The 12,185-nt window shown below is 62.6% G+C and overlaps 1 protein-coding gene across 7 annotated transcripts in view; it reads right to left on the bottom strand.

Annotated features, from left to right (window-relative positions):
* Window positions 1-7,201: 7,201 nt before the first annotated feature.
* RAB3IL1 (RAB3A interacting protein like 1) overlaps window positions 7,202-12,185 on the bottom strand; it is a 32,140-nt gene continuing 27,156 nt past the window's right edge. For 3 of the 7 annotated variants that reach the window (XM_054725384.1, XM_028137491.2, XM_054725383.1), the window contains exons 9-11: window positions 11,513-11,612; window positions 9,055-9,121; window positions 7,202-8,111 (exon numbers count right to left, since the gene is read on the bottom strand). In XM_054725384.1, the coding sequence (XP_054581359.1) occupies window positions 8,020-8,111; window positions 9,055-9,121; window positions 11,513-11,612 (259 nt within the window). In that variant the 3' untranslated portion in view covers window positions 7,202-8,019. Of the gene's footprint in view, window positions 8,186-9,054; window positions 9,122-11,512; window positions 11,613-12,185 lie in introns of all 7 variants that reach the window. The other 4 variants (XM_054725381.1, XM_028137499.2, XM_028137501.2 and 1 more) reach the window with 2 other exon arrangements.

Below are 12,185 nucleotides of genomic sequence, written 5' to 3'. Positions count from 1 at the left end.
GCGGCCGTGCTGGGGCAGTGGTCAAACTTGTCTGCGGGTCAGGTTCCCAGGGGCTGCGGGGCCACCTGGACGGGGATTCAGGGATTGGGCAAGTCCCCCGGCAAAGCTGATGGTCGCGTTCAGGAATTCACTTCGAGACCCCCAAGCCCAGTGGACCCTTGAACAACAGGGCTTGGAACTTCGTGGGTGGATGTTTTTCAGTAAACGCACCGTGGGCCTCCATATTTCTGGGTTTCTCACCCACGGATTCAACCCACTGCGGGTGGAAAGCAGTCTTTCCCTGCCGGGCTGGGAATCCCGGGACGCGGAGGGCCGACCGGATGCTTCGTTCTACACCACTTCACATACGGGACTTGAGCATCCACGGACCTTGGTATCTGAGGGGTCCTGGGGCCGATCCCTCCTAGTGTGTCCGTGGATGACTACAGTTTGGGGGGACTCAACAGTGATACGTAGATTTAAAACAATTTTTTTCTTACGCATTGATTTGAGAGAGGAAAGAAGAGAAAGAGAGACGTGGGTTTGCTGTTCCATTCATTCACGCATCCGTTGGTTGATTCTTGTATGTGCCCTGACCTGGGGTCACACCGGCAGCCCTGGCCTATCAGGATGACATCTGAACCGGCTGAGCTCCCCGGCCAGGGGTACATGGCGATTTCCGGCTGCAGGGCACTGGCACCCCTGGTCCCTGTGTTGTTCAAGGGTCAGCTGTATGGTTCTCCGATATGCTAATACTTTGTCTTGGTCTAACAATGGTGGGCTACCATTGCGGCTAGCATTTGTGGGGCAGGCACACCAGGGCCCAGAAGAAGGGCTGAGGAGGCCTCTGGGTTCTCCCTGGTACCAGGAGCACCTGCTTTGGTTGCCAGGACAACCGGTAAGGCTGTGAAGTCATCACCAGTGGGGCTGCCTCCTCCATCCTCGTGACCATGGTGGGAGCAGGGGGATCTGCAGTGACCTCCAGCCTCAGCTGCCAGCCACACTCCCCTACCCCCCGCCCCCCGCCACCACACACACACACACACACACACACACACACACACACAGGCTGTGGAGCGGGTTTGAGGAAGCAGCCTCTTAAAGGAAATATAGAGCTACTAGAGGACTGGTGCACAAAATCCGTGCATGGGGAGGGGTCCCTCAGCCCGGCCTGCACTCTCTCACAATCCGGGACCCCTCGGGGGATGTCTGACCCCTGTGGGATCGGGCCTAAAACCGGCAGTTGGACATCCCTCTCGCAATTCGGGACCGCTGGCTCCTAACTGCTCGCCTGCCTGCCTGCCTGCCTGCCTGATGGCCCCTAACCACTCTGCCTGCCTGCCTGATGGCCCCTAACCACTCACCTGCCTGCCTGATTGCCCCTAACCACTTGCCTGCCTGCCTGATCACCCCTAACCCCTCTGCCTGCCTGCCTGATCACCTCTAACTGCTCGCCTGCCTGCTTGATCGCCCCTAACTGCCTCTGCCTCTGTCCCTGCTGTGGTGGCTTCGTTCGGAAGAACATGCGGAATGACATCTGGAAGGCCGTTCGGCTGTCCAGTCTAATTAGCATATTATGCTTTTATTGTTATAGATAAGCTGATGGTTGCCAAAGGGGGAGGGATGAGTGAAAAAAACAACAAAAAAGCCTCTGGGGCTGCCCTAGCCGGTTTGGCTCAGTAGATAGAGCATCTGAAGGGGTCCCAGGTTCGATTGTGGTCAAGGGCACATGCCCCGGTTGTGAGCTCGATCCCCAGTAGGAAGTGTGAAGGAGGCAGCCAGTCGATGATTCTCTCTCATCATTGATGTTTTTATCTCTCTCCCTCTTCCTTCCTCTCTGAAATCAATAATATATATTTTTTTTTAAAAAAGAAAAAACCCTCCGGGGTGGTGGAGTCCGTGCCGGCTGCCTGCTCCTTCTGGCAGAAGTGGGTCAGCAAGTAGCAGGAGGAGGAGTCGGGCCACCCCCTGTCCCTGCAAATGCCTCTAAGTGATGCAACTGCATAGTGTGTGTTGCATGAGTTCATTCACAAGTATACCTTTGCCCTGGTAAAATATATACACTTAGGCCAAAAAAAAGGGGGGTGGGAATTAAAGTCCTAAACATAGGACATGAAACCAAAAAACTCCTTAAAGGAAACATGGGGGGAAAGCCCCTTGTCATTGGTCTTGGCAACAATTTTGTGGACATAACACCAAAAGCACAAGCAACAAAAGCAAAAACGAATGAGTGGGACTACACCAAACCAAAGAGCTTCTGCACAGCCAAATGGAACGGTCACCTCTAGAATGAGAGAAACTACCTGCCAGTGCTACCTCCGGTGAGAGGTTAGCATCCAAAAGATGTAAAGCACTCCATAGCAAAAAAGCAAACGGTCTGATTTTAAAACGAGCAAAGGAACTGAACAGAGATTTGCCAAATCAAAGGTGCCCAGGGGAACCCCAATCAAAACCGCACTGAGGTGTCGCCTCCCACCTGTTCGAAGACTTCGTAAAAAAGACGAGAGCTAACAAGTGTTGGCGAGGATGTGAAGGAAAGGGAGCCTCGTGCGCTGCTGGTGGGAGTGGAAACTGGTGCAGCCACTGTGGAAAACAGCATGGAGGCCGCTCACACATTAAAAACTGGACTCCCATGTGGCCTGGCCACCCCACTTCCGGGTATATATCCAGAGGAAATGAAAACACGATCTTACAGAGATATGTGCAGGGGAGGGGGAGGGGAAGATAAGAGGTCAACCGAAGGACTTGTATGCATGCATATAAGCATAACCAATGGACGCAAGACACTGGGGTGGGGGGCGTGAGGGCATGTGCGTGGGGGTAGGGAAGGCCGGGAGAAGGTCAATGGGGGGGGGGGGGAAGGAGACTTATGTACTACTATTTGTAATACTTTAAACAATAAAAAAATAAAGAGGTATGTGCACTCCCATGTTCACTGCAGGACTGTTCACAGTAGCTGAGCTATGCTGTGACATCTCGTGTGTCCACAGATGAATGGATGAAGAAGATGTGAGATAATCTATATATATATATAAAAGCCTAAGCAACTGTTACGACAGAACTACCGAAGGACCTGAATGATTGGTCACTATGACGTGCACTGACCACCAGGGGGCAGACGCTTACCGCAGCAGCTGCCCCCAGCCCGCAGGCCCTGATCGCTGATGGGGCCTGCTGGCCAACCTCCCAGTCTCTCCCCAGGGATGGCAGGTCCCGATTGCCCAGTCAGGGCCGGGCCCCAGGCTGGGATGGGGAACCGGGGGGGTGGGTGGTGGTGGATGTGGGCAGTGAGGGAAGGCGGAGGGTGAGAGGCAGGGAGGTGGGGAACCTGACGGGCCCAGATCCCCGGCCAGTCTTAGGGACCCCACCATGCACTAATTTCGCGCACCGGGCCTCTAGTGTGGATATTATTCAGCCATGAGAAAGCAGGCACTCCTGCCATGGTGCCAACGTGGAGGGCGTTTTGCTAAGTGAAGTAAGTCAGACAGCGGAAGACAAATACCGTACAATCTCCCTTGTAGGTGGATCTACAAAAGCCAGCTCACAGAGGCAGAGCGTGAAATGGCGGTTGGCAGCGGAGGGGGCCCGGGAAGCGGGAGATGTCGGCTAAAGGGTAAAGGCTTTCAGTGCTGAGATGACGAAGTTCTGGGGGCCCGAGGGGCAGCGTGGTGACGGTAGTGACTGCTGTATTCACCCGAAAACTGCCTCCCCGGGGGCAGGCCCTCACACCGGCCTCGACCCCTGACGCCCTCCGGAGCCTGGCCTGCTCTCAGCGCAGGCGTGAGGCAGCTGGGGGGTTGGGGTGAGTTAGATCCTCCACCACCCCCAGCTGCACCCGGAGAGAGGGAGGTGAGGCCAGCACAGAGCCCCCCCGGAGGCGAGGCAGGGACAGGGCCCAGTGCCATCACCCCTCCAGGCACCGCACCCGGCAAGAACCAAGTGCTCCAGCCCTGCCGCGCCCATAAAGCCGGAACCGTGTCTCCTCCCCACCGCGCCCCACGTGACTGCTCTGCAGGCCTCGGGGCTTCAATAGGTCCCTTCACCTCCCTGGGCTGCAACCCAGTGGCTCCTTGAGTCTCCTAGAGTGGGGGGGGGGGGGGACGACTTGGGACTCCATGGTCCCCACACCCCGCAGAGCAAGCGAGTCCTCTCTGACCACTTGGAAAGGGAGAGGCCCCGCTTGACATTCCTGAGCGGCCGCTGGGCCGCGGCCAGTGCTGGGTTCAGGGGGGGGGGGGGGCCTGGCCCAAAGGCGAGGGAGGGTCCGGGCACCGAGGCATCGTGGGAGGGGGCACTCCAATGCGGCCCTTGTCCAGCCCCTGCCGGGCTGCCCCGGCCCCGAGCTGCCACACAGGCCTCTTGTCGGACACCGAATCTCCACCCTGCGGAGCTGCCAGGCGCTCCGGGAGCCAAGCGCCGGCGGGCTGGGCAAGGGCAGGGGCGCCCCGGTGCGTTCTGGGAGCGCCAGGCCCCCGGAGGGCAGCCACAGAGCCCGGACGCTGCGGCACCCACAGCGGACTCCACTGAGCTCCAGGATCCGCCTGGCAGCGCCAGCTCACCACCCGCCGCCTGGCCCTGCACATCCTCTTCTGGGAGGTGGGCTGGGAGGCGGGGGGCTGGGAGGCAGGGCCCCCGGGTTCCTCCAGACCCGCGGCCCGCCCTCCCCAAGACTCGTGGCCGCGATGGCGCACGGAGCTCCTTAGAACGCATGCCCCTTAGCGAAGAGGCTGCACAGATGCCGGCGGCACAAGGGAAGATGCTCAGCAGCATTAACCATCAGAGAAATGCAAGTCGGAACCGCAAGGAGACGCCCCAGAGCCATTAGCAGGCCATTACCAGACAGCGAGGGAGGAGGTGCCCGGGACGCGGCGCCATCGAAGATGGTGTGGAGGTTCCTGACAAACCTAAAAACGCACCTGCCATCCCATCCACCTCTCGGCGAACATCCAAAGGAATGGAAAGCAAGGTGGAGGGGGGGGGGAGCGGGGGAAGAGGGGGGAGAGAGAGAGAGAGAGAGAGAGAGAGAGAGAGAGGAGAGAGCTGCGTGCCACGCCACAGCCGCATTAGCCGTGTCCATCGATGGGCGGACAAGGAACATGGGCCCAGGGTCCGCACGCACCACGGAGAGCTCCCTGCCCCGAGGAGGGCGCCGGCCCCGTGCTGCAGCACGTGTGAACCTCGACGCGGAACAAGCCAGTCGCTGAAGGACAAACACCGCACGACCCACTGACCGCGTCTGAAGCCGTCCCCGTCCCAGGAGCGCGTGGCCTGCGGCGCCAGCGGCGGGGGAGGGGCGTCTAAGGGGAGAGCTGCCGATTGGCAGGATGAGAAGGCGCTGGCCACGTTTCACAGTGTGGACACACCTGACCCAACTGGCCTGTGGCCCCAAAATGGTGAAGACGGTGCCCGGCCCGCGTGGCTCAGTGGCTGAGCGTCGACCTATGAACCGGGAGGTCACGGTTCCATTCCTGGTCAGGGCACATGCCCGGGTTGCGGGCTCCATCCCGTCGGGGGGCGTGCAGGAGGTAGCCGGTCAATGAGCCTCTCTCATCATTGATGTTTCTCTCTCTCTCTCTCTCTCCCTTCCTCTCTGGAATCAATAAAAATACGATATATTTTTAAAAATGGTTAAGACGGTAAACTTTAGGTGTTTTTTACCACAATAAAATAAATGAGAAAAGAGGGAGGGGACGGTAAAGGGGACGTCAGCCAATCTTCCCAGTTCACAGATGAGAAAACTGAGGCCCAGAGAGGAGCGCCAGGCCCAGGTACAGAGCCCCGGCAGGATCAGGTCAGGACAGGCGTGGCAGGCTGTGAAATGTGGCAGAGTGGTGGCTGGGCTCGGCTCAATGGCCCTGGTCGGTGCTAGCTTTCAAGAGGTGGCCTCATGTGCCAGGGCCAAGTGGGTTATCTAGAAAATTCACTGAAGAGGAATAACACCCGTGTGGCTGATGTCAGCTAACTGTCCCCTCCCCCCCCTGAGCTCCTTCAGGGAGCCCCCACCATACCCCAAACCAGAAGAACAAGGGCAGGGCAGGTGTCACGGGGTAAAAATGTGGGAAACAAACTTAGACTCAAATCTGCCTCTGCCACGGCCGGCACCTCAGCTTCTCCACCTCCGAGAACCGGGGAAGGGCCTGGTTCCTCACCAGGAACATGGCAGGGGTTTGAAGATTTTTATTTTTAGAGAGGAAGGGAGAGGGAGAGAAACATCAATAGAGAGCGAGATCAATGGGCTGCCTCCTGCACACCCTCTCCCGGGGACCAAGCCTACAACCCAGACACGTGCCCTGACCGGGAACCGAACCAGCAACTTTTTCATGGAGATGTTTAGTAAAAGGAGTCTAGGATGCTGGTTGACACTCTGGAGCCGGACTCAGGCTGTGGGGACACCGTTTCCTCTGTGTGACCTCCCAGTGCCTCAGTCGATTCATCTGCAAAACGGGGATAATAGTACCTCTTGGGGCTGCTGTGAGGGTTACGTGAATTTGTTCATTCAAAGGGCTTGACACCAGGTTTGGGACGGGACAAGTGCTCAGAAATGAGGCAATGTTGGGAGATAATGGGGCCACAGAGAGTGTTCCCCTCACACCCCCCGGGTATCTCAGCTACTGCTCGCTCCTATGGCCCCACGTGGGCCTGACGGCAGAAGTGCCCTCTGTCGGAGGGGCAGGCAGAGCAGGCCTGGAGGGTGGGGCCCTCGGCCAGGCCTCTGCAATGTTTCCCTGGCCCCGGGTGTGACCGAGTCAGGGCAACGGGCGCGGGGGGCAGGGATGGGCAGTACCAGGCCCCAGCCCTTCATCCTCCCTTGTCCCTGGTGGCTGCCACGGTCCCTGCCTGTGCTGCCGGCGACACCACCAGTCAATCCTGCCACTGTCCCCTGAGCGCCCGACAGCTGACTCTGGGCCCCAGGCCCTGGGGCAGCGAGACTGGAGGGGGACCCGCCCAGGCCCTCCGGAGGCACCGGCCTAGCCAGCCAGTCTCCCCACAGCAGCCACTCCCCAGGGGAGAGGACGCGGGCTCCTCCCCCAACAGCCCACAGCCCCACGGAACCCCGGGAGGACCCGAGGAGTCCTCCCTACAGCCACCCTGCAGGACCTGGGCTTAATCCCGAGCACGAGGGCGGGTGGGCGCGGAGAGGATTTGGTTTCATTCCTGTAGATGCCCGAGCCTTGGCCCGAGCCCCGGGGCACAGGAGCGAGGCGCGTGGCCGCCCCGCCTCTACCAACAAAGGCTTCCTTTATTCAACGGGGATGCGCTGCATTCCATTCAGAGGCGGACCCTGGACGTGGGCAGCGACGTGGCCGGTGGTACCCGGGTCCCGAATGGGCTGTGAGGGGTGAGGAGGGCCTGGGGCCTGCCTGTCCCACCCCCATCCTGCGGGCAGGGCTTGGTGGCCTCGGTCCGCGCTGTCTGAAGGGCCACCCACGGCTGAAGGCAGGCATGGCGCCCTGAGGCCCCGTCTGTGCTCTGCTTTGGGGAAAAGTGCCTGGTCCTTCCAGCGGCGGTGGGGGCGGGGGCCGTGCCTCCCGGAGCACAGGGCTCAGAGGGGCGGGGCAGGTCAAATGGGAGGGCCCTTGTCCGTCGGAGGAACTTGGAGGCAGTTTTCAAGCAGGTTCCAGCTGGCATGGACGTCCCTGGCGGCCCCTCCCAGCACCACTGCCCCATGGGCGCTCAGGATGGCAGGCCCACTGGGTCGGGGAGAGGGATGGCCACAAGGGGGTGCTGGTGCGCAGGGCTTGGGAACTGGGGTGGGCAATACCAGGACACCAGGCTGCCCAGCAGCCACAGCGCCTGCAGGCAGCAGCTCCCGGACCCGGGGCCGAGGGTGCTGGCCGCCCCAGGTGTCCCCTCCCGAAGGCTGAGCCCCGAGTGCAGGTCCGGGTCCTTGGTCTTTGGTGCCTTCTAGAGTCTCGTGGTGGCTGTGCCACTGGGAAGGGAGGTAATCCCATGAGGTCCTGTCTTCCTGGGATGGGCGCGTGGTGCCGGCTCAGTACGCCTCCTCGGCCCGGCCATTTGTCCGGCTGTTCAGCTTCTGGCTCAGGGCTGGCTCCCGCGCCGTCTTCCTGTCCGCCTGCCGGGCCGGGGGCAGCTGTTGCTCCGGCTCTGAGCCCCTGCCAGGCCTAGGCCTCCTGGGGGAAGAAGCCCAGCTTGGCCAGCGACATCTCCTTCCGCAGCCTCGTGACCTCCCAGAACATGGGCTCTGCTGCAGGCAGAGAGAGGGGGGGAGCTTGGCGACAGCTCAGGGTCACCTTGGGCAGACGGCCTGGCCCGCCCCTGGCTCTGGGCAGGGCAGCGGGCAGGCACCCTGGGGCTCCCCCGTCCCCCAGGACAGATGGCCTCGGCGAGTGGATGAACTCTCTGAGGCCCCCGTCTGAGGCTCTGCAGACGGCTGAGCGAACACGGGAAGGAGCTGCGCTGTCCCGGGAGCAGGGGCAGTCGCTCCCACAGCCGGACACATTTGAGCAGGTCACACGGCCACACACTCGCAATGCCTTCCCTCCCTCTCCACCGGGACCCTGAGCAGGGCGCAGGGCGCAGGTACAGTCCATGCAGCTGGAAGGAGGTGGCCCCTCCGGGCTCACCCCTGGCCTGGCTGTGGCCTTCCCGAGGGACCTGGCCCCCACAGGCTGGGGGAGAGACACACCCCCAAACGGGTTCAGGAGACTCTTAGGGAACCAAGTGTGGAGGAGCGGGAAGCCGGGCTATGCAGGATGGGAGGAGGGGGCCAGGGGACATCCGAAGGCCACCCCTGGAGGAGAGGGGTCCCCAGGGGAGGCCCCTCATGCAGGTCCTCAAACGCCAGGCCCGTGACAGGGAGCTGTCCCTGCAGGGCCCTGGGCCAGGGAGAAAGCGGTCAGACCCAGGTAGGGGGGTGGCATCAGGCTAGCGTTCCGGTAAAGCGGGGTTCAGAGGCTCCTTTTGCAGCTCACATCAGCGCCAGGCTTACCAGCCCCTTCCTCACCCACAATCTCCTTCCCCCCGGAGTCCTGGCCTCTGACTGACCCCACCACTGCGGACCGGCCCCATCCCCCAGGGCGCCACCCCCCCCGGCGGCCACCAGGGGGCGCTCACCATCCTGCCGCACCAGGCCTTGCTGGATGTAGCGGATGTAGGTGAAGAAGTTGCACACAGCAGTGATCTGTGGGAAGAAGCGGGGAGGAAGTGACCAGCCAGGCCTCAGACGTGGGGTCCCTCAAAAGCCAGGGCAGGTCAGAGACCAGAGCGGGAAGCCCCATGTCCTGTCCCGTCAGAGCCTGAATTGAACGGGGCTGGGCTGTTTAAGAACAGCAGTACTATTACCACTTCTACTAAAACAATAGCAGCAACTAGCATTTCGTCAGGGGCACACCTCCAGGGAGGCCGCCATGCTTCTCATGCCCTGTTATGCGGGGAAAACGGAGGCTCCAGAAACGAAGCCAGCTGACAACAACTGTGGAGGTCACGGAGCCAATCTGGCAGAGCCGACCATGACACCAGGCAGCCTGCCCAGCCTCCACGCCCACCCCCGCGGCGGCTTGCTCTGGAGGCCGAGGCCCGGGCCAGCCAGGCCTCAGCCAGGTGCTCCTGGTAACACCAGGAAAGACAAGGGGACCGGAAGCTGCTCACCTGGCGGCCCTGGGTCCCCATGCCCGGAGCCCCAGCCCGGCTGAGGCCTGCTCTGCCCCGTCCTGTGCTCAGACCCGGGCCCTGCCACGAACACTCTCCCACGGTGGAGAGGGTATTGCTGGTGCCCTGCCAGGCCCCTCCCCAGGCTGGGGCCCCATCTCCCCGATGCTGAGAGCGTTGGCCGCTCACGGCTCATAGGTGCCCCTCTGCCAATGGCTAACTGGCATGGGGGGTATAAAAGGCCAGTCCCCCTGCCTCAGACTGGAACCCACTCAGCGGCAGCCAGACCCCAGCCACGGCCACACCCCGCTTCGCTCCACCACGTCCCCTCGCCTGCACCCCATCCTGCTGCCCTCTCCAGCGCCTGAGCCGTGCCCAGCGTTTCTGAGGCTCAGCCTTTAGTGAACCGCCCTGAGGCAGGATGGCAGGCAGCTGGCAGCGCCCACAGCAGCCCCCACTGAACGTCCAGCACTCTGGGGAAGGGGTGTCCAGTGTGTGGGGGCCCCAGACGGGGCATGGAGAAGGTCACAGGAGGGGACCTGTTCTGGCTGGGCCCTCAAACACACAGGAACCCTTGCCAGGGACAAAGCGGGTGCAGGGGGGCTGGTGGCCCAGGCAGAGGCGGGGAGGTGTGAAGAGAGTGGCCAAGTCAGGAACCAGCCCAGTGAGGCCGGAATGTGGTGGGCGGGGCGGGATGTGGCGGAGGTCGGGCAGGAAGAGGCCACGTGTGGCCGTGGCCAGTGGCCCCTGCGGGAGGCTCGGGAGCCGGGACTGGCCGGGGCTGTGCTTGGGGGACGGAGCTCCTCTCCCTGCAGACCCCACACGCCTTGGCCTCTTCAGGATGGGGACCAGTCCTAGGGGACCACAACCTAAAACGTCACCCCTTCTCATCGCCCAGACCAGAGCGGGCACACAGCCCTGAGGGAACAGAGTTCAAACGTGACTGCCGGGCCCGGGGATGCCGGGACGCATCCTTCCGTGACTCAGAGCGGGGAGACCCGGGGCGACCCGGAGGCTGAGTGGCCCCAGGGACACCCCTTCCTTTCTAAGGCTCAGACTCCCTTTGGGTAAATGAGAGTCCAGCTCACTCCCGGGGGGCGGGGGAGGGGGTCCCCGGGACGACATACTCGGGTGCCCTGGGGAGCTGTCGGCACCGGACACGCTGCGCTCACTGACCAGCCTGCTGCAGGGGCGTGGCCGTTAGCCCCTTCGGTCCCCAGAGGCGCCCCCGGAGGTCAAGGGGAGGAGTGTCCTCCTCTGCACCGAGCTCATACTCCTTCGTCCCTCACAACCCTCCTCGCCGTCCATGAGGGGACAGAAGCGTGGGGACCACCCCGCCCTTACCCCCAGCTCGCTGAGGCCCCCGACCCAGCCCGGTCGCCCGGCAACAGAGGGCAGGGCTGGGAGTCCCAGAGGGCCCCGCGCCCCGGCTGACTGCGGGCGTTGTGACGAACACGCTCCGGAGCCAGGGCTGGAGCCGAGGCGGGCGCTGTCCTCTGAACGCCAGGCCACTGCCTCCACCGGCTACATTAAACCGCACATGGCAGGTGCCACCCATGAGTACGTCTCGGCGGCAAGAAAACGGGCACCGCCGTCCTTCAGCCACTGAGGAACCGGGTCTGCCAACGTGCGCGCGGAGAGGACCCCCATCTCCAGAAAGGGTGCAGCCGGCGGAGACCTCGGCTGCTGCCCAGGAGACCTGAGCGGGGCACCCCGCTAAGCTGGGCCCCGACCCCTGACCAGGGAGGTGAGAATAAATGGGTGTTGTGAGCCGTGGCGTTATGGCCGTTTGTTCTGGTGTGGCTGTGTGGCCCGATCCGTCTCCGCACCTCTCTGAGCCTGCTCTGTAGATCAAGGTCAGGGGCCCAGAGTCCCAGCCCGGGGGCCCCTCAGGAGCCAAGCGGTGCTCTCCGCGGTGACTCACCCTGGCCCGGGACGATGGCGAGATGTAGTAGTGACTCTCGGAGTCCCCGAGCCGGATTCGGTGGCGACAGGCGCGGGCCAAGCCGCTCAGGGCACACGTGCTGCGGGGAAGCAGAGGGGGCCGAGGGGGCCGGCTGGGCTCACCCGCCCGCTCACGCAGGGGGACGCGCAGCCGGGAGGAGGCACGGGGGGGAGGGGCGGCAGACAGACGTGGGGGCAGACCTGGCGTCGTCTCCCCAGGCCCAGCCTCCCAAGGAGCCCAGGGCCCAGCCAAGGACGGGGCAGGCCAAGAACCCCCGGGGCTGGACCGTTAAACTAAGCGAGACCCCACCCCAGAGCCCCCGCCCTCACCCCTGGGGGGCAGAACGTGGGCAACCTCATGCCGGGTGTACTGAGAAGCCCCTGAGATGCCTCTCCTACTTCCCTGGGACCTCAGACCATCAGCCCCTCCCGGACTAAGCAGGAGTCCACGCTGTCCTCCACTCGGTCACCCAGGCCCCAGGCGAGGCCATGCCAGCAGGGCCTTTGCCAGCTCCCCTCAGCTCCTAGCAGCCCTGTGCCTTCTCCTTCACGTGGCCGTGGGTGCCAAGGAGCCGGGCGCCTCTAACGCTCCACACCCAGCCCCTCGTCTTCCCTGCTGCTCCCCACTGCCCAGGAAGTAGCCACGGAGAATC

The sequence above is a fragment of the Eptesicus fuscus genome, chromosome 13 (assembly GCF_027574615.1).
Source record: "Eptesicus fuscus isolate TK198812 chromosome 13, DD_ASM_mEF_20220401, whole genome shotgun sequence".
NCBI lineage: Eukaryota > Metazoa > Chordata > Mammalia > Chiroptera > Vespertilionidae > Eptesicus > Eptesicus fuscus.
This window is presented reverse-complemented; position numbering and strand designations above follow the sequence as displayed.